Genomic DNA, 21,509 nt, shown 5'->3' on the forward strand with positions numbered 1-21,509 from the left:
TCTAATTTTCCTTCTTTAAAAAAAAAAAAGTATTTTTGATTGCAGTGGGTTTTCCCTGCTGCACATGGGCTTTCTCTAGTTCCAGTGAGCGGGCTCCACAGCACCAGGCTTAGTTGCCCCTTGGCATGTGGAATCTTCATGGAGCAGAGGTCGAACTCATGTCCCTTGCTTTGGCAGGGGGCTTCTTAACCACTGGACCACCAGGGAAGTCCACTTCTAATTTTCTTCCATGTTTTATGCTCTGTACCATTCTTTCAGAAATCACATCTCATGTATTCTTTTTGTGTGCATGTATGTTGTACTCTTCTGGACTCGGTACACCCTTTAAGGTCAATTACTTCTTTTAACCTTCAACTGCCCAGTGCATTGACTGTTCTTACTCATTAGCTGCTACATAAATATCTGTAGAATGATCTTAACCAAGTAGGGAATAGTGGTGTGGAAAGGAACATCATAAGCTCAACCTTACAGAAGTTAGAAAAACACATAGCTGAGAAAACCAGTCTCGATGCTTTTCTAAGAAAACTTGGGGCCAAGTTGAGGGAAGGAAAGGGAAAAAACCCTCAGGCCAACAAATCTTAAGCTTCCTTTTCCCACTGTCCCTCTCCTTTCCTCCTAAAGCCAAGCAAAATTTTGAGCTTTGGATCCCCAAATCCTTAGGCAACAGACCTACATTAATTCCCTTTCTAGTCATTCATAACTTTTCCTTGTCAAGTTTAAGTTGTTAAGATGGAGGAGGTGGCCAGAAGGTAATGAACGAAATCATTTCTCTCAGCCTGAGTTAGTCCAAAGCTGGAGTGAGGAAAACTGCAAAGGATGCATTCATTCTGGGCAATATGAACAAAGCAGCCTGGGGTAGAAGGATGGAGTAGATGGTGTATGAAAAAGAATCAAGAGGAAGCAAGAAGTCTAAATAACTGACAAAAGTTTAATGCATTAAAACAAGAATACTTATCGCTTTTATATTGTATTTGCCATTTCTGAACAATACAAAGTAGAGGCAAATATTGACACTTCATAAAAATGTTGACTCCCCCATACCCATCCTTAAGACCCAGCCTCCCTCAAATATTCCCTCCCACCCCTGACAGAACTCTGTCCTGAATAAAACACTTAAATACATCATAAATAGTAAATTATGAAAAAAAAAATAGCAAGAATTGTTTCTTTCCTTCTTGTAAAAAAGAACATGGCAGCAAAGACAGGCAGCCAGAAACTGGCTGGGGGTGTCTAATATAGACAGTTACTCAGGGTGTGGACTAAGCTACTATCAAGGCAGGGTGGGATGGAGAGGGGACAGTACAGGGATTCAACAATCTGCCAGACACACCAGGATCCCTTCGTCCCCTGACAGGAGGAGGAGGATCAGATGGTGAACACAGGGAGAAGAGGGATTACACAGCCCCCATTTCCACGTTCTCTGCGTGAAGAGGGGCGGCAGGGCATGGGGCACAGCAATGACTGCACTAAGGCAAGACTCTGCTGGCTCCCTATGCATTTAAGAGAACATTCTCTAGACTCACAGTTACCTGTTCAACAGACAGGCATCCCCGTCTCCATCTCAGCTCCACTAACAGCAGAACACTATAGGAAAAGGTGGAAAGAGCAAGGAAGACATCTCCTTTGGAGAATAAATCTAAAATTCATTTGATAAGTCTTCATATTTAGAAAAACAAGCAGAATACATTTCAAATTGCAAAACAGTAATAATGATTATGGCCTGGCAGTAAGTAGGGTTCTGCCTAGGAAGGGTTCTGACCTGTGAGCCCCAAGAATGCACCACTGTTTAACAAAAGGGGTAAAGACTACCCTGTGTCCCACTCTCTCCATTCCTTCAGCCTTAAGAAATTCATTAAGAGAGGAGGAGTTAAAGAGGAGCTGCTCCTAGCAAAGCAGTCACTACTTGTTTCTCAAATACCAGGGCTCTTCTGATGGAACCCTGTGAATAGGCATCTCTCCAATACTTCTGGAGTTTTGATCTGAAAACTGGTTTGAAATTGTGTGCTATCTTCCTTTTCCTTTTTTAAGGAAACAAAAGGAGAGGGTTGGGAGGTTAAACACCCCCAAAAAAACCTTTACAAAGATTACAGGAGTCTTTTTCCAGAGAAAGAGTTAAGGTAGGGATAATGTACCAGCCAGTCTGTCCTGAGGAAATTATAGAGTCCAGCTCCTGATGAAAGGTAGATGAGGGGGGAAGAAAATCGCCAAGTCCAGCAACCCCACTTCCAACAGGAAGAAGGGGGATCTGAAACCATTCAGTTGTGGAAGTCACGGCTGGTGAGTTGAAAACTGGTTTCACTCAACTTGGGAGTGGAGAGGATGCTGCTGTCCTCAACTGTCCCGGCACTAATACCCATTCATGAGGAAGGGAAAGGAGAAAAGGTTCTTCTTCAGGGGGAGATGGAGAGCTTTCCTAGCTTCCACTGCACTCCTTTTTTGATGACCAAGAAAAAGAAAACTCAGCATTGCTGGGTCAAGGGCTGACATCTTGGGATCACAGAGGTGGTAGAGTCTCGCTCCAAGTCTTCTGAGGATTTTTGCTCACTGAAAAGGTAAAGGGTACAAAGTTAAGGATGTGGAGTATGAGATAGGGGACAAGAAAGGAATTCAAGTTAATTTCAACCTAGATGGCAGACCTAAAAAGTTTCCTTCTAGTCCAGTCTCAGCTTCCAAGTACACAGTACCAAAACCAAAAAAAGAAATATCCTCCACCCCGCCAAAACCAAAAAATTTTAAAGTAAGATTTAGGAGAGGGGAGGCACCCAGTCCCCTAAACCCTGATAACTACTTCCTTGCTCTACTCCATCAGTGATGCTGTTTATACCCTTTCCAAGCAGCCACCTCCCCCACATCCCAGAAACTTACATGGACGAACTCTGACTCTGGAACTTCATGCTTTTCCAAGAGGGTTGAACTAACAACAGGAGTGGGGGAAAAAACGGGGGCAGAAAGAATTAGTAAATACATGAGAAAAAGAACTCTCAGGTCAAATCTCAGACTGCTTCTCCATATTTCACTGGCAATCAACTTAGAATTCAGAAAGAAGGGACTAAGGAGTTACCAGATCTGGAAACACATTCTTTTAATTAACAGTTTCTTGACTTCTATAAAATACTTCCTTAACACCCTCCTACTACTACTTTCAATCCCCAGGTGTGGTAGGCACCCAACAATCACTGCCACCTGACAGTCATGCTATCGTGTCATTTTCTCCTCTTGAGTGTGGGCTGAACTTAGTGAACTACTCTTTTCTAGCAAAGAGCATGCACCACAGGTGTTGGAAATCAATTCTGAGATTAGGCTATGTAGCTTCCTCTTGGGCACATGCTCTCCAATTTGTTTGCTCTGAGGAAGTTGTTGCAATGCTGTGAGCTGCATTATGGAGAGGACCATGTGAAAAGGAACTGAGGGAATACCACCAGCCAATAGTCAACAAGGAACCCTTAGCCCAAGAGCCTGCAAGAAACTGAATCCAGCCAACAACCACATAAGCTTGGAAATAGATCTTCCCCCCGGGCAAGCCTTCAGATGAGACCACACTGCTGGCTAATAGCTTGATCGTAATCTCCTGAGAGACTCTGAGCCAAAGGCACCCAGCTAAGCCATACCCAGATTCTTAAGCCACATAAAATCTGAGATAACAATATTTACTGTTTTTAGCTGCTAAAATTTGGGGTAATTTATCTCACAATAGGTAATACAGATTTTTGTACCTGGAAATGAAGTGCTGCTGTAATAAAAATCTAAAATGTAGAAGTGGCTTTGGAAAAGAAAAATGGGCTTTGAGGATAGTTTCAGTGAAAGTGTAAACGTATCCTGAAGAATTCTGGATTGTAAGGGGTTTGCCAGTAAGGCCTTAAAGGGAAGTGAGAAAAATCTTATTGGAAATTGAAGGAAGGGGGATCTTTGCAATGCAGTGGAACAAAGTGTAGTGACAATGTCATCTATACTTATGTGGAAAGTAGAATATATGCCTAATGAACTGGGTGACCCAGCTAAGAAGATTTCTAAACTAAATGCTGAAGGTGCCACCTGGTTTCTTCTTAATGCTTACAGTAAAATATGAGAGGAGAAAAACAAATGAAGGGAAGGACTAGGAAACAAAAAGAAGCCAAGACTTGAAGGTTTTGAAAATTCTGAGCCTCTCTAGATAGCAAATAATGCTAAAATTAAGAAATGGATAAAATCTAAGGCACTGCTAGTAAAACGTGGTCTACAGATGAAACCACAGGTATGACTATAAAACATCTGTTAAGAACTCAAAGTACTATTCAGTCATACGAAAGGACATTCAAAAGATTAAGGGTATGTCTCTCAGATCCTCTCAACTTGAACAGGATCTCTAAGAAGCATAGAGCTTATAAGAAGGTATTTGTGGGTATGGCTTTGGTCTAACAGTAAATCCCAATGAGATTCATAGGAAGCCCACAAAATCTCTGAGGGCATTATAGCAACAGACACAGTCCTGCTTGGACTAAAAAAGACAGAAATAGTACACAATGAAGAAACCACTGGATCCTCAAAATTCTGTCAAGTAGGCTGAGAAAATGACTCAGCTGCAAGCACATTCTAGTTTTCATGAAGACTCAGAAGGCAAAACCTAGAGTCCAAAAGGTAAAGCCAAAAGCCATGAATTATTCTCAGGCTTTGAGACATGATAAAAGAAAACTCCAGCATTTGCTGGATTTTAGGCTCCTCTGTGCCTTCTGTTCTCCCTTTTTTGTGCAGGAATGTGTCAAGAAGTTATCTCTTGTCTATCTCATCATGGTATGCTGGTGTGTGGGGAAAAGATAGCCTGTCTCTTTTACTAGTTTCATAGGTCCAAAGTGATCCCTACTTCCTGATACACGCTTAGGTACATGCACTCTCACTTGCCTATGCTAAGTGAAGCCGGCTACCATGTTCTGAGTTGTCCTCTGGAGAGGCTCATGTGGCCAAGAAGTAAGGGAGTCCCCCAGAAAACAGCCAGCAAGGAACTAAGGCCCTCAGTCCAGCAACTCACCAGAAACTGAATCCTGTCAAAGAGCACATAAATGTAAAGTGAAGCCTCTCAGTTGAGCCTTAAGATGAACCTAGCCCTGGCCAACATGTGACTATCATGTCATGAAAAACCTTGAGCCAAGAACCCAGTTATACTGCACCTGGATTTCTGACTCACAGAAGCCATGATAATATGTTTGCTGTTTTAAGTCACTAAGTTTTGGGGTAATGCATTATGATGTAATAGATGATCAACACACCAAAAACAAAACTCACTCACAATCCATATAACGGATCCTTTTGAAAGGCTGACTGTTGACTGTCTTCAGTGCCTAGGAATCCTCTCAGCCTTAAATCCTAAGCTAAGAATGCTCACTTAACTCATCAGGAAATGAAGCACTAATTAAGATATTCTGATTGAATATCAGAAAAGTTTGTACATAAGGGTTTCCCACCACCCCCTAAAAATACAGAGATGTTGATACACTTTTCCAAATCACTAAAGATGAGCTCTTAGGAAGATGAACATGCAAAAATATAGTGAAGAGCAAAAGACAATAAAATCTAGGGAACAAAAAAAACAAACCAACAGAATTATGGAAGTTCTCAAAGACCTGAAGAGAGAGATCAGAAGATTACATGGAGAAAGGGATCAAGGAACCAACCTTGTAGTTAGCGTTTGCAAAGTCTCTCCAACTACAGGTGAGAAATAGGGGTCAGGAATAGTCGAGACCTCACTGATTTTCTCCAAAGGTGGAGTCTGAGGTAAAACATCAGGACGACCCAAGTGGACGCCTGGAAAAAAGAAAGAGGAAGAAAATCAATAAATCAAAAAGAAGAGAAAATGGGGTGGGGGAAATATAGGAAAAAATATGTAGCAACTTGGCTTTTCATGAACAGGAATGGGGAACAGAGGTCTTAAGCAGAAAAAGATAAGGACTCAGAAGGAAGGGAGGGAGTGCCCATCACATGGGACTCCAACCCTGGCGCTGACCTGGCTCCACTTCCGCCTTTGTTGTCACTTGTGCCTTGTGTTCCCCAGAGACCGATGGCTGGTAAGTTACGCAGGAGTTGCCGCTGGGGCCTGCTCGCCGAGAGAAAGATGAGCCAGACCGAAACTTTTTGGAAGGAGAGGGCTTCACTTCAAAAGGGAAAGAGAAAGCCTACTTAGCACCTACCTCAGAAACAGTCACCAAGACATAAATACAACTTGCTAGTGTCCCCAACAAAAACCCAAGGTTGTTCTTCTGCAACGCAGGAAAAATGGTTAATGTCAACAAAGATGGGCTCTATGAACTGCTTATCAAAGGAGGGGGCATCTCACGTCACTTTGGAAAAGAAAGCAGAGAATCCAGAGGAAAGGAGATGCGTATTTCTCCCCTCCTACAACCTTGATGGCTTTGCTTCCACCTGATGACATGTCTCCTATTCCATAATTCCTTTTTCTTTAATAGTAGCCTTCAGTTAAACCAGATACTCTATATGCTTGTAGAACTTGACACACATAGCACCATGATGATACTTTACACTTGTCTATATTATCACTTTAAAAAGACTCTGAAAAGATTATTCTATGTTTGTTAAGACTGTTTGGCACACATAGGTCCTCTTTGCCTCACTGAGGGATCACTAATGGCTATGAGGAGGAGATGGAGATAGGAGGGAGGAGCTGGAATTTGCCAGTGGCAGTAGCATGGAAGGTTTGCAAAGAAGAACATTGGCACTTCCCAACTCCTCTCCCTAGGCTGAGACCCTAGCAAAAAGGTAAAACCCACAAATGAAATAGGATAAAAGGAAACTGAGGGGGCAAATCAGAAGTGAGAGACAGAAAGAGGAGCGCCTCTAGCTGACTACCTGCTAAGCAGACATGAGTAAATGCTTCTCCAACCTTCTGATTCTAACCTGAGAACTCCATGGCCTTGGGGATACAGTAATATTCTTGCCTATCTCTGTCCACAGAAGTCTGGCTTTGCCTACCTCAGCCTGTGGCATGGATCCTACACCCAAAATTAAGTATTTTTACAATCTCACCAGTTTCTCAGAAATGCCCCTCACCTCCACGACACATGTAGGGATTGCCAGGGGGGAAAGCAACAACTTGGTAACGACTGGGGCAGAGTGACTGACATAAGGATGGGCAGCAGCTCTCAGGGGATGTGGGTAGAGGAAGAGAAGTCTCTGGCTTTGGCAGTTCCCTGACAGGGAAGTCCTGCCCCCAACTCCTGAAGTAAGAGAGCCATTGGAGGGTCATCTGGCAGAAGCCACTTACAGGGGATCTTCTTAAAAACTGTAGTGCACATGAAACGCTGAAACCGTTCAGCGTAGAAGCTGGGGCGATGCACTGACACAGTGTCCTGCAGAGGAAACAAGATGGCTGGAGTTAGAGAAGGGGAGGCCCAGCAAGAGAATCTCTAGTCCAAGGGCCGTTTTTCCCTAGGGGGAGACCCTAGCAAAAAGGTAAAACCCACAAATGAAATAAGAGGAAACTGAGGGGGCAAATTAGAAGTGAGAGACACAGAAAGAGGAGCGCCTCTAGCTGACTGCCACTCACCCCATCATGTACCAGAGCTTTCCAAGAATGCTCCAACTTCTTGACAAACCTGCCAAGAAAAATGTATACATCATGAATTCACATTAAATGAATGACCTTATAGATTGTATTTTACAGACTTGAGCAATGATAGTGGAAAAACTTGAAAAGACAGAAGCCAGGAAAGCACTCTCACTATTATGCTATAGTTTTCAAAGAACAGACAGGGTAGTGTTTATTCAGCATGGAGATCAAAGCTGTTTCTAGAGTAAGTCAACTATCCTCTCACTGGAAAAGGATACTTAATACACCCTGGCAAGTCAGGAACAAGAATACTTATTGTAAAAGGGGAACTGTAGGGACAGACAGGCAAGCCTGGAGGGGGGTCAAATATTGTCCAGTCCCTCAGTAGTGCCTGAAATCTTACAGGAGCAAAACCGGGGTCTAACATTTCCAGCTCTTCCCTCACTACCATCCACTGCTTTAGTCCCACAGGCTAATTATTTTCACAGAACAGTGATCCCTTTGTTTTTCTTCCATGGAAAAGAGGAATGTGTTTCCAACTGTATCCCAATGTGGAGTATGACTCATCTCACAGGTTTTCCACAAAGAGCCAGCAGGATGGCGTATTCCACCCTACTGCTTCTGAGGACTGAGTCAGCTTTCCACAAAGGTGTATGCTGTGTTTGCAAGATGGTGGGTAAGGAAGTCAAGAGACAGGCACAACCAAGGAAATAAACCATCATTTGAAACCCAGTGAGGCAAGCAGCCAGACTACAACTCACTGTTCTTGCTTCAGGAAGAATTTGGTGACAAACCCATCTAAAAGAACAAGGTGAGTAAGTATACATCCACTCTGACCCTGGGATTGATATGTTTCTCACCTGTAAGACTGAAGAATGTCAATGATCCCAATATAAAGCAGCAGCCTTTCCCCTTTACTATTCCGGGCCGGGATGCCACCCATACTGGGGAAGACAAGAAGGCAAGAATAACAATATCTTCTGGCTAGCAGGCAGGAACTTGTGCTCAACTCAAACCCAATCAAGACCTGTAACTGAGACCTAAACACAACTGTCCCATCTTCCAAAAACGGGAAGAGTGAGAGCCTTCACCCAACCCCAACCACTTTAGAGTATATATTATATACAACCTCTTGCTCTCCAAATTTCACTTGCCTGCCTCTCCCACCCCAATTTCACCAAAAAGAATCTAAAAATCACCCCCTATTCAGCAATTTTAGGAATACTCTCCCAATTAACTCTAAACTTTCTTAGTACTCTCTCTTTTTTTGCCCTGCCATGTATCTTGTGGGATTTTAGTTCCCTGATCAGAAATCAAACCCCAGGCCCTCAACAGTGAAAGCAGAGGCCTAACCACTGGACCGCCAGCAAATTCCTCCCTAGTACTGTAATTTATGCCCACTAAGACACTTGAGAATCATGATAAAGAATACTTTAAATGAAACCACCCAAAAGACATTTGATACTTCAGTAACTACACTTCTTTGGTCCATGAATGTAACAAAGATGCCTTCCATAAAAAACTGAAAGTCGCTCAGTCCTGTCTAACTCTGCGACCCCACGAACTGCAGCCTACCAGGCTTCTCTATCCATGGAATTCTCAAGGCCAGAATACTGGAGTGGGCAGTCTTTCCCTTCTCTAGGGGATCTTCCCAATCCAGGGATCAAAACCAGATTTCCCACACTGCAGGCAGATTCTTTACCAACTGAGCCATTAGGGAAGCCCCAGAATACTGGAGTGTGTAGCATACCCCGTCTCCTGGGGATCTTCCCAACCCAGGAATCAAACCAGGGTCTCCTGCATTGCAGGCAGATTCTTTCCCAGCTGAGCTAGTTCTTGAGAATCATGATAAAGAATACTTTAAAATGAAACCACCTGAAAGATACTTGATACTTCAGTAACTACTTCTTTGATCCATGAATGTAACAAAGATGCCTTCCACAAAAAAAAGTCTGTAATAAATTGTTTTTGATGAAGTTCTTACAATTTACAGGTATGTATCTAAGACTCTGAGCCAGGTTTTTTAAGAGTCTCTTAATTTCGAATGGCACTCCTTCCAGGTTTACAAATCCCAAATTTAAGAATCTTCCTTTCCTTTTACATTCTTAGGAACGCTCACTCTATAGTTCTGCAAGTATTAATGTTGACTTCACTGCTGAATAAAGGCTACTCCTTCTCAGAAGCTGTGCACCCCTCTCCAGAAAAAAATGCTCTGAGTCTACACACTCCTTCCTGGTGCCCGAGTCCACTCACTGGTCATCGGTCTCCACGGTGCCACCTCTTCGAGCCTCGCCCTGGATAGATTCCATGGCTGTGGAATAGAGAGCCTTTTGGGGGGCTGGTCTGCGAGTGTCAGCTGAATATTGTGCTTCACTGCCTAAAGGCTCTCGTTGTGCATGATCTATGTTATGGATTGACACCAGGAGGCTATAGTCCATTATCTTGAAGCTCTGCAGCACCTAACGGAAGGAAAAAACATGATCTGAGCCTTGGGAGGTATGAGAATCTTTTTTTCAGGATCTTACAGCTTTCCTGGTCTAACTACTCGAGTCAACCTCCAGAGCTAACCACAGGATTATCCTTTGCTCCTCCCACTCCTTGGAGAACAGTACATTGACCTTCTCTGCTCTCCCATCACTGATACTCCTTCAGCTTTTCTTCACCAGAGTAAATACAAATTAGACCACAGCCTAGTCCACAAGACCTTCTTTGTTTGTTCTTTCCTTGTGTCTCTTCATGAAAAGAACATTATATACTCAATGAAAGAAGAAACACGTATCTGAGCTCAAAAAAAATCCACAGGAGGGTCAGGTAAAAGCATACTTTGTGAGTGCAGATCTGTGGCAGGACCTTATATGGCCAGCTTCAATTCGGTTCAATATTTCTGAAGCCTCACCATCTGCAGCCATTGTGTCTGCTTGTGTGGATATAGACACTTAAGAGACCGTCTGTCCTCATGGATATCATAATTCAGTAAGGGAAACAAACATAAAAATAAATACAATACAATCTAGTATGTGTAACAATGGAAGTGCATATATGGTTGAGGAGTACTACAGAGGAGGTCAGGAGGTATATTAATAGGTTTATGAGGGATAGATTAGAAAGAAAATAAGTGCCTGTAAACAAGGAAGGAAAGAATAATGCAATAATGCCAAGGCCTGGAGGCATGAAACAGCAGGCTGTGAGCAGATGGGTATAATCTGGTGGTGTTGTCTAGTCACTAAGTCATGTCCGACTCTTTGTGACCCCATGGACTGCAGCGTGCCAGGCTTCCCTGTCCTTAATTATCTCCTGGAATTTGCTCAAATTCACGTCCATTGAGTCTGGTGAAGCAAAGTGTAGGCGTTTGGCATATGCAAGAGGATGGTAGGGGCAGGACAATGCCAGGCCTGATGAGCCATATTAAAAAGTGTGGATTGTCTCTCCAGTTCTCAACCTGGTATACTTCCACCAGTTCCAGTAGCTCACTTTGGTGGTACAGCTCATCCAAGGCTGTTTTAGTAGGTGGGTAAAGGATAACGAGAATACAGGACTGATTTTTATGTGTAATTTAAAAAACCTCTCTGCTCCACTAAGTCTCCAGTCCTCACAACCAAAAGAGCCAAACTAAAATGGGCATTATCCTGGAAGAAGATGCAGAGTAAGCAAAGGAAAGCAAGGATGATAACATTATGGACTGAGTAGATGACAATCCTACAAAAGTAGCTTGCAAAAAAAAAAGATGTGGAAAAACAAGGGAAAGATGTCACAAAACCCAAAAGATGTTAAGAAAGTGGAAACAATCAACTGTCAAACACTGCAGAAAACTCAAGGAAGGATTTAGAAGTACTCTCTACTTGGCATTCTAGGTGGTCGTTAGAGAGAGCAATTCAACTGGAAGTGGTATGAGCAAAAGCCAGGACATAGAGGGTTAAGGCATGAAGAGAAGAGAAGGGCAAAGGAGAAAGGAAGGCATCATTACACGAAGACATTGAAAAAAATTCTCCTCAACTTCAAGTTGATGATGGGGGCAGGATGAAAGGTACAGAATAGAAAGCTGAGGTAGCTTGTTGAGAAACAAGACTGGGGGGATGGGAGTTACACAATTGTTTGACGAGAGTACCAATCACTTGGAATCTCTGAGAGAAACAGGAAATGCATTAATGAGCAACACTGACGGCCCAAGTAGAAGTGGATATCATAAGTCTATAGATGAACTTCCTTGATGGTCCAGTGGCTAACACTCCATGCTCCCAATGCAGGGGGCTTGGGTCTGATCCCTGGTCAGGGAAGGAGATCCACATGCCACAATTAAAGATCTTGCATGCAACAAAGATCGAAGATCCAGCATGCTGTAACTAAGACCTGGTACAGCCAAATATATAATTTTTTTTAATGGTATTAAAAAATCTGTAGAGATGCCAGTATACATAGCTGTGTGATTTTTTTCCAGCAGCACTCAGCTTCCAAGGTATAAATTTGAATTGGCAGGCAGGATCAAAATCTGAGCAGTGATGGTGTTGGTATGGAAACAAGGAGAATGTATGATTATGAGGCCCAGGACAGGTAGAGTGAAAAAAAAGACAAGGAGGGGAGTTAGACCAACAGGGAGAAAGTAAAAATGTAAAGGCATAAATGGTCTAATGTAAAAGATATTGTAAATGAAGTTTGACACATACTTAGAAATAGAGTCCCATCTCTCACAGTTTAAATGCCTTAGAACCACCAAGCTGTTTTAGTCACTGAAATTTCTGGTGCCTGAGAGAGAAGGAAATATGACAAACTTACCAAACAGTCACGCTGCAGGGTCTTGCATAGAGCATTGTACATATCTGCATCCAAAAAGAGACCATCAGGGATGTCTTGTAAGAAATCCAGATCTTTAAGGGTAGGGAGAGGTTTCTCTCGCTCTTTTTGGGAAGCTCGCCTTTTGTATGTTGAGCCCTTGAGGTCATACTTGATATGCATCTTAACTGACCGTGGTAAGAGATTGTTCATCACGACAATTCGAATATTCTTACCACCTGCCTGCACACAGTACAGTCCATAGAACTTAGGCAGCAAAGTCCGAGGGTTCTGGTTGAGATTCTGAAGGCAAGAAAGTAAAAAAGAAGTAGAAAGGCAAGTCAGCTGATTTTCAATGAAACTCAAGGGCAAAACCTGCCACCCACCTTCCTCTGTCCGCTCATGTGATTTCAGATACAATCTGCCTGCCCAGAAGCCCCTATTGTAATTGTTTTAAAATTTCCCAATGTATCTATCTCAATAATGGGATCACCACCAAGCCAAGTAGCAGATCCTCCAATATACTAAGGAGTCAGGATACTACATATATGATGAATATATTCCTTTAGAGAGGTTTAAGGGAAGACAGCACTGAAAAAGTCTTAGCCCTTAGCCTTCTTTACAGTATATTTTTGTTGAGTATGATGGGAGGCAAAGGCGAGTTCTCTAACTTCTCCAGAACTTCCAAGAGGTATCAGTAAGAATGAATATAGTACTATCAAGAGAAGTAACCAACCTCATTCCCTGACTTAGGAGCTGGACTAAGAATGGAAAGCAAAATCATCACTGAGTAAAAACAAAAATAAAACAAATGGGATCTAATTAAATTTAGAAGCTTTTGCAAAGGAAAACATCAACAAAATAAGAGGAAATCCCCAGAATGGGAGAAAATATTTGCAAATGAAGCAACCAACAAGCGATTAATCTCCAAAATATACAAACAGCTCAAGAAGGTCAATAACAACAAAAAAACAACCCAGTCAAAAAATGGGTGGAAAAAAATAAATAAATAAAATAAAATAGAATAAATGGGTGGAAGATCTAAATAGATATTTCTCCAAAGAAGACATACAGATGGCCAAGAGGCACATGAAAAGATGCTCAACATCACTAATTATTAGAGAAATGCAAATCAAAAAAACTACAGTGACGTATCACCTCACATAGTTCAAAATGGCCATCATCAAAAAATCTACGAACAATGACAGAGAGGGTGCAGAGAAAAAGGAACCTTCCTACATTGTTGGTGGGACTGTAAACTGGTACAGCTACTAATGGAGTATAGTATGGAGGTTCCTTAAAAAATTGGAGTTACCATATGATCCAGCCATACCAATCCTGGGCATGTATCCAGAGAAAATCATAATTTGAAAGATTACACATACCCCAATGTTCACTGCAGCACTATTTACAATAGCCATGACATGGAAGCAACTTATATTCCACTGACAGAGGAATGGATAAAGATGTGGTACATATACACAATGGACTATTCTGTGTGTGCGCTCAGTGGTGTCCAACTCTTTGCTACCCCATGAGTACAGCCTGCTAGGCTTCTCTGTCCATGGAATTTTCCAGGCAAGAATACTGCAGTGGGATGCCATTTCCTACCTCAGGGGGTCTTCCTAACCCAGGGATCAAACCCAAATCTCCTGCATTGGCAGGAGGATTCTTTTACCACCTACGCCACCTGGGAAGCGCCACAATGAACAATTACTCAGCCATTAAAAAAAAAGAAAAGAATGAAATAATGCCATTTGCAGTGACATGGATGGACCTAGAGACTGTCATACTGAGTGAAGTCAGTCAGAGAAAGACAAATATGTATCACTTTTAAGTGGAACATAAAGAAATGGTAATAATGAACATATTTCAAAACAGAAGTTGAATCACTGATGTAGAAAACAAACTTGTGGTTACCAGAAGGAAAGAGAGGGGCATAAATTGGGAGACTGAAATTGACATATACACACTACTATAAATAGAATAATTAATAAGAACATACTGAATAGAACAGGGAACTCTGTTATGACCTATACATGGGAATAGATTCTAAAAAAAAGTGGACATTATGTGTATGTATAACTGACTCACTGTGCTGTACATCAGAAACTAACACAACATTGTAAATCAACTATACTCTAAATAAATAAATAAACATCACTGAATTTTGTCTTTCGGTAGGAAGATCTAAGCTAGGTAACACTTAGAATAGGAAAGATAAACAAAACCCCCTTTAGCCATAGAGACGCAAAAAAGATGGGACCAAAAGCACAAAGATGAACTACATCCCTAAGACAGATGCGCGGACATTGCTTTCCCCCTCACGTCAGCCTCCCCAGCCTTGTCCAGGAGTGGAGTGGGCAGCTCGGGCAGTCGGTGCTCCTTGTCCTCTCACCATGTAGTATCCTGGAAGCAGCTTCTGCAGAAACTCCGCCTCTTTGTGCTGGACGGTTTTTATGATGAATTCGTCATCGCTGGACACATAGAAGAGGGAACCACTAGCCCCAGAGTTGCAGAGTTCAATCAGCGGTTCATTGCAGAGGGAGTACTGGGGCCCAAAGAAAAGAGAGCAAGAGGTTCAGAGATACCAGGGCCTCCCCATTCAGAAATCAACTACAGATGCAATTCTATTCTAAAAAAAAAAAATTAAAGCAAGAATGTGAAGAGGTCTTCCTTTGGAAGTACTCCTCTGATACTGGAGTCCCAGGGTCCTGAGGTTCGGAAGCTTACCAAGTAATCATCAGGCCGGATACCAAATAACTCCCGAAAGTATCGGAAGGCAACAGGTGCGTAGGTCTTGAATCGAAAGTCATTGTAGTGATGAGCAGGGGTCAGGTTGCTTCCTTCACTGTGGGGTTAAGTAGAAGAAGCCATAACTTACCAGTCCCTGTAATTTAGGGAGTCCACAACCCTGGGAAGACACTCAGTCACCCAGAGGCAAGTCAATACATCCCTCCTGAGAGAACCAAAGGGACTGGATGGGTCAGTTACATAATGTGACAAAGGTGCAACACAGGGATTAAGACATGGAGCAGGGAATCATACTACCTCCTACCCAATACCCTGAATTGCTTTTCAGGGCTCAGTCCAAAGGCCAGAGGCTCACAGAAGCATCCAAAGTATAGCATCTGCTGTCCAAATGCTCCAGTCCCACATCACACTGATTAAAATCAGGCTAAGGACTGGATGCATGCTTAAATTAGGTATGAATTTCTAAAATGTCCTAATGTTGATATAAAAAAGCCACATTTCCCAGGACATTCTTCTGAACATTAATTAACCATTATACCTTGGGAAGAAGATACTCTCCACCACGTAGAAATCTTGCATGAGGACATCCCGCTCTGGTTTGGTACTCAGGCTTCCCACAGTGTGAGTAATGCCTAACTGGATGGCACCTTTTAAGGCTGAAGAGGTTGTCTGAAACAAGAGTTAAGTTTCTAATATTAAATCTGATTATAGCAATAAAAACTCAGGAGAGAAGAACCAGAACAAACAATGGAAACCAAATGCCCTTCCAATAGTTCATTCTAAACTGGGGCAATCCAATTTCCCCATCCTCATGGCTCCACATGGCAGTGAAGCCTGCAAAGACTGGAGAGGCATGAAGATACAGAGTAGCAAAGGAGTGACTATGGGAGCCAGCTTTCACTAGGCAAAGTGTTCCCTCCAACCCACATCTACATCTGGAAGATACACTGAAATGAGAGAACAATCTTAGGTCTCACTCCAAAGGTTCCTGCCCCCGGAGCATACAAAGTCCTCCAAATATTTTATTCATCAGATACAGAATGTAACTAAAATTAAATGATATTCTGACTGGCTGAAGCTCAGTCCTCTAAGGCTAGGCCTGAGTGATGTCCCAAGGCCAATAAAGTGGCAAAAAAAAGCTACTAACAGATTAAAAAAAGCCTGAAAGATTAAAATTATTTCTGAGAGAAGTATTTAGCTTTAAAATTAGCATGTGTGTGTGCTTAGTTGCTCATTCGTGTCCGGTTCTTCGTGACCCCATGGACTGTAGCCCTCCAGGCTTCTCTGTCTGTGGGGATTCTCCAGGCAAGAATACTGGAGCGCGTTGCCATGACCTTCTCCAGGGGAACTTCCCAACCCAGGGACTGAACCCTGGTCTCCTACACTGCAGGTGGATTCTTTACCATCTGAGCCACCAGGGAAGCCCATTATCAAAATACAAATACAAGAGCCCCATTCTTGCAATCCAGGATTCCAATGTCAGGAGAAAACGTCTTATTAACTAGATCTGTGTTATCTAGTACAGTAGTTAGTAGCCACACTCAGCTATTTAATTCTAAGTTAATTAAAATTTAATTTAATTTAAAAATCACTTCTTCAGTTCTTCTAGACACATTCAGGTATGATTAGTGGCTACCACACTGGATAACACGGGTATAGCACATTTCAATCACTGTAGAAAGTTCTATTGGACAGTTTTGTTCTAAACAATTTCCCTTATCCCCAACCCTTACCAAGTATTACTTGTCTTTGTACTTAGTCCTCATGGGGCATTAAAATTATAATTAATTTTTTAAGTGCTTGCCTCTCTTAGACTAGAAACTCAGCTTTCTGTCTCAGTGTTCAGCACATAAAATGAGCTCAATAAATGTCTGTTGAATTGACATGGGCCTCAGAGCCCATTCCTGGGGAAAGTCAGGTCCCTGACGGAGAATGAGTGAGTCTACCTGTATCACTTCGGACAATGCGGTAAGACAGAAAATAGACACAAGAAAAGGGCCAGACAAGGTACAGGTGCCACAGAGGGGTTTAACACTCTACCCCAGGAAACCTAAGCATCTCCAATTAGTCCAGAACTGAAGAATTGGATCACCCAAGGATGCTTCTCTTCTGTTTTCCCTTCACCAGTTCAATTTTCTCTTCTTGGTTATTACTACTATCTTTTCAATCCACTTGATATCTCTAGCTCAAAATCAGGTGCTATAGGCTCTATTCACCAACTAAAACTATAATCTTAAAAAAACAAAACCCAGGAGCTTCCCTGGCGGCTCAGTGATGAATAATCTGCCTGCCAATGAAGGGGACGCAGGTTTGATCCCTGGTCCAGGAGGATCCCACATGCCGTGGAGTGGCTGAACCTGTGCGCCAAACTATTTTGCCTCTGCTCTGGAGCCCAGGAACCACAACTACTGAGCCCATGTGGCACAATTACTGAAGCCCGTGAGCCCTAGAGCCCGTGCTCTGTAACAAGAGAAGCCACCCCAATGAGAAGTCCACCTACCACAATTAGAGCGTAGCCCCTGCTCACTACAACTAGAGAAAAGTTCACAAAGCAACAAAGACTCAGCACAGCCAAAAACAAATAAATAAATATTAAAAAAAAAAAAAAGACACACAAAGAAGAAAGAAACACATTTGACCTGCTGTCTATAGCACCAGGCTGAATTGGATCCAGCCCTCACTTTATGTACATCCAGCACCAGAGTAAAGACAGAAAAACTTCAAAAGACACGGTTCCCCAAAGTTAGGTAAAAATGGCGTTGAGGGCTTACTGTTATTTGTTTGTTTAGTTACTCAGTTGTGTCCGATTCTTTGTGACCCCATGGACTGTAGCCCACCCAGTTCCTCTACCCAAGGAATTTGCCAGGCAAGAATGCTGAAGTGGGTTGCCATTACATGTTTATATCTAACAGGGAAACACAATTGCTTCAGCTCAGTGAAAATTCATCTAACATCAGATTTGTCCATTAAGAACATTCTCATTTAAACACATATACAGATGGTTAGATAATTCACCCTTTGTGATGTAAATTCTAAAATTCAAGTTGTATGATGGCTATTGTGCGAAGGTTTAGGGTATCAAGAAATGGGATAGAATGTGGAGAATATAATCAAGGGGACAAAACTAGCCCTTTCTGGAATAAGATGAAAGGGTTCCACTCAGACACACCTTTTTATATGTTGTCTCTCCTGAGGAATCAACACCTCGGTGACCTATTTTCTTCATGGACATGCTAGAGGAATAAGGCACCTATAAAAAGAAGAGTCAAGATTAGTATATAATTCCCACGTAACACATCAAACTGCTACCATGATAGTACATCAAAATAAAACACTGAACATACCCTTTTTAGGATCAAGAACATTTTATAAAATCTTCAGAAGATCTACCCCATGCAAACACAAAGTTACAGTGCTGCTACCCAAAGAATTACAGCTGACTAAAAGAGCACTCCAAAGGACACATATTTCACCTGTTGTCCTCAAAAAGATGACAAAGAAAATTAAAATGATTATCACTCAAGAAAAGCAGAAACAGGGGAAGTAGGAGATATTAATAGCAGCCCCAAGAAAAAGGAGAGACCCCCAGTGTACAAAGGCAAGACAGAAACAGAGCTTCACAGACCCAGATTCCTTTCAGAAATTACCCCTCCTCTAACTTTCAACCCAACCTGAATAGTATTTGCTCAAACTGACTTCACTAGCAGAAATGAACTAGCCACTGGCAAATACAAGTACTGTGAGTCCAGATATTAAAAGGCTGAGGCAATGAGACCAATTCTCTAAGAAAAGGGCCTCCCTGCCTCAAAGAGATCCCTGAGAATATGATACGGCTTTCTTTTCTACTCACGTGACAGCCTCAGAAAAAAGGAAGAAATAACACCAGTGGAGCAGAGCCTAGAAGGCTATTCTCCACAGCCAAGATGTCAGCACAATAAACATGAAGGTATTCTTCATGATGCCAATATTCATTAAGTTAATAAAGCCAAAAGGCAAAAAAAAGACTACTGGAAATAGCATGTTACCATTTTAGGACCTGATATTTAAGTTCTACTATTCTTACTAAGGCCCTTAGTGGAGAAAATCCCCAATAAATAACCTGACAGACCTTGGAAGATGTTCTGAGAGAAAAGCCTAAAATCCTATGCCAAAAGGGTCCACATTTGGCCCTGTCACAAAACCCAGGAGAGATGCAAGAGGTAAAGAGAGAGTTGGGAAATGCATCATGAGAAGAAAATTAAACAAATATAAGATACTCTGCACAAAAAATACATACAGGAAATCAACAGCTTCAGTATGGTTAAAAGAAGTTTGCCCGATTTACTGAAGCTATGCAATCAGGAGGTATTAACAACAAAACAACAGAGTGAGTTTTAGTGTCAGACTGGCTTTGAATCCCAATCTTCTTAATGCCATATTATTAATTATGAGATCTTGGGCAAGCTAAAGAACCACTAATCCTCACTTTCTTCATCTATAAAACATGGATAAGAACAGTACCTACCGTAATAGAGGTTCTTTGAAGGATTAAATAAGAATACCTACTTAGATACATTATTTACATTTTGGTACACCACATTTGGTACATTTAAAAATGCTCAATAGTGACTTCCCTGGTGGTTCAGGGGCTAAGATTCTGTGCTTCCAATGCAGGGGGCCCAGGTTCCATTTCTGGTCAGAGAACTAAATCCCACATGGGACAACTAAGACTGATGCAGAGATATAAATTAAAAAATTAAAATACTCAATAAATCTGAGCTATTGTTAATATTCATAGTAAACTGTGACAAAAGTAGAGCTGTATAACTACTAGCCTACCAAAGAGATGTGAGAACCATACCTGTCAACAGATTTCAGACCCCAGTAGCGGGGAAATAAGGATGTCATAAACAGGTATCCTTCCATTCCAGAATTAAGGTTTTGGAACCACTGTTGTGTCAATATATAAAACTCACCTCAGATGCTGTGGGTCTCTTGATTCCAGATGCTGTTAAAAAAAAATGAACAAACATAACTCTAAATATGTACACACACTCGCATGATCTCTATCAAGCTCACTGAAACAATCAGGATTCGAGTCAAACTAAACCTGACAATGGGTTCCTGCCTCTTGCTCAGTGATACCAGATCCTTTTGGACAGGGATTTTAAATGTCCTTTCCTTTTCCTCCTCCATACTCACAGAGCCCTTATACATATTCCAGTCTTCTTCTAGTTCCTTTTTCTTATCCAAGTGTTCATATTTTCTCTAGGAAATACATCTGTTCTTGATACATTTAACCATCAGAGCCAAAGTGTCTCATTTGATACCATGGTTGAAAGAGAAAGGACATAAAAGATACCAAAGACTTAGTGGACAGACTGGACTTGATTAATTTTTCCTGTAGAGCTAAAAGGGTAAGAAGCTTTAGAGCACATCTATGGTGCTTTGCACTCCTACTAATTATTTCAGAAAAAAAGGTAAAGAGTGGATCTACAGAAGCTTTATATACAATAGCCAAGATATGAAAGCACCTAAGTGTCCATCAACAGACCAACGGATAAAGCAGCTGTGGGTGTTTATGTGTGTGCATGTGTGTGTGTGTCGGTATGCAATAGAATATCACTCAGTCATAGAAAAGAATGAAATCCTGCCATCTGCAACAATGTGGATGGACCCAGAGTATTATGCTTAGTGAAATAATTCAGAGAAAAACAAACACTCTATGCTATCACTGATATGTGAAATCTAAAAAATAAAACAAATGTATATAACAAAAACAGACTCACAGAGAACTAGCGGTTACCAGTGGGAAGTGAAAAGGGCAGAAGGGCAAGCTGGGGCAGGGGATAAGAGACACAAACTATTATGTATAAAATAAATAAGCAAATAAATAAATAAGCAAGGATATATTGTACAGCATAAGGAAATATAGCAGTTACTATGTAGTAACTTTAAATGGAGTATAATTTATAAAAATATTGAATAATTAACTGTATACCTAAAACTAAAATAATATTGTAAATCAACTATGCTTCAATTAAAAAAAGAGTTGGTCTGTAGAGATGAAGAAGCTATGGATGGGAAAATACAATGGTGAAAAAATGAAAAAGCATTCAGTGCAGGCAAAACCTGATTCTATATCCTTACATCTTCATCTTGATCTGCTGTAAATGCAACAGGAGATGTGTAAGATATGTGTGTAAATATTATTTATGACTTTTATGAGTTTAAATGTAGAAAAGATTTCAAGAATATGTTTAGAAAGTGACTAAAAGACCACTATCCATAGAAAACTACTCCAAAAGGTTAAATCAATTCTTTTTTTTCTTAAGGTTAAGTCAGTTCTTAAGGGTATGCCATCCTAAAGACTTCACCCATGATCACACTGGAGACACATGATCACTCAGAGAGACAGACCTTTCTCCCCTTCATATTGAAAATTGTTGGTCTTTTTTCTTCAAAGACTACTGAT

At 41.5% G+C, this 21,509-nt stretch overlaps 1 protein-coding gene across 19 annotated transcripts in view; it reads right to left on the reverse strand.

Moving 5' to 3' along the window:
• Nucleotides 1-908: 908 nt before the first annotated feature.
• The window catches only part of PIP5K1A (phosphatidylinositol-4-phosphate 5-kinase type 1 alpha), a 36,105-nt gene continuing 15,504 nt past the window's right edge, over nt 909-21,509 (reverse strand). For 5 of the 19 annotated variants that reach the window (XM_081487596.1, XM_081487592.1, XM_081487602.1 and 2 more), the window contains 14 exons: nt 20,011-20,042; nt 18,225-18,305; nt 15,594-15,724; nt 15,035-15,152; nt 14,700-14,852; nt 12,305-12,604; nt 9,788-9,993; nt 8,395-8,478; nt 7,532-7,580; nt 7,250-7,334; nt 5,975-6,121; nt 5,646-5,775; nt 2,866-2,914; nt 909-2,544 (listed from right to left, as the gene is read on the reverse strand). In XM_081487596.1, the coding sequence (XP_081343722.1) occupies nt 2,542-2,544; nt 2,866-2,914; nt 5,646-5,775; nt 5,975-6,121; nt 7,250-7,334; nt 7,532-7,580; nt 8,395-8,478; nt 9,788-9,993; nt 12,305-12,604; nt 14,700-14,852; nt 15,035-15,152; nt 15,594-15,724; nt 18,225-18,305; nt 20,011-20,042 (1,568 nt within the window). In that variant the 3' untranslated portion in view covers nt 909-2,541. Of the gene's footprint in view, nt 2,545-2,865; nt 2,915-5,641; nt 5,776-5,974; nt 6,122-7,249; nt 7,335-7,531; nt 7,581-8,394; nt 8,479-9,787; nt 9,994-12,304; nt 12,605-14,699; nt 14,853-15,034; nt 15,153-15,593; nt 15,725-18,224; nt 18,306-20,010; nt 20,043-21,509 lie in introns of all 19 variants that reach the window. The other 14 variants (XM_081487599.1, XM_081487598.1, XM_081487610.1 and 11 more) reach the window with 10 other exon arrangements.

This window comes from Giraffa tippelskirchi, chromosome 5 (assembly GCF_054371585.1).
Source record: "Giraffa tippelskirchi isolate mGirTip1 chromosome 5, T2T-mGirTip1v1.2.pri, whole genome shotgun sequence".
NCBI lineage: Eukaryota > Metazoa > Chordata > Mammalia > Artiodactyla > Giraffidae > Giraffa > Giraffa tippelskirchi.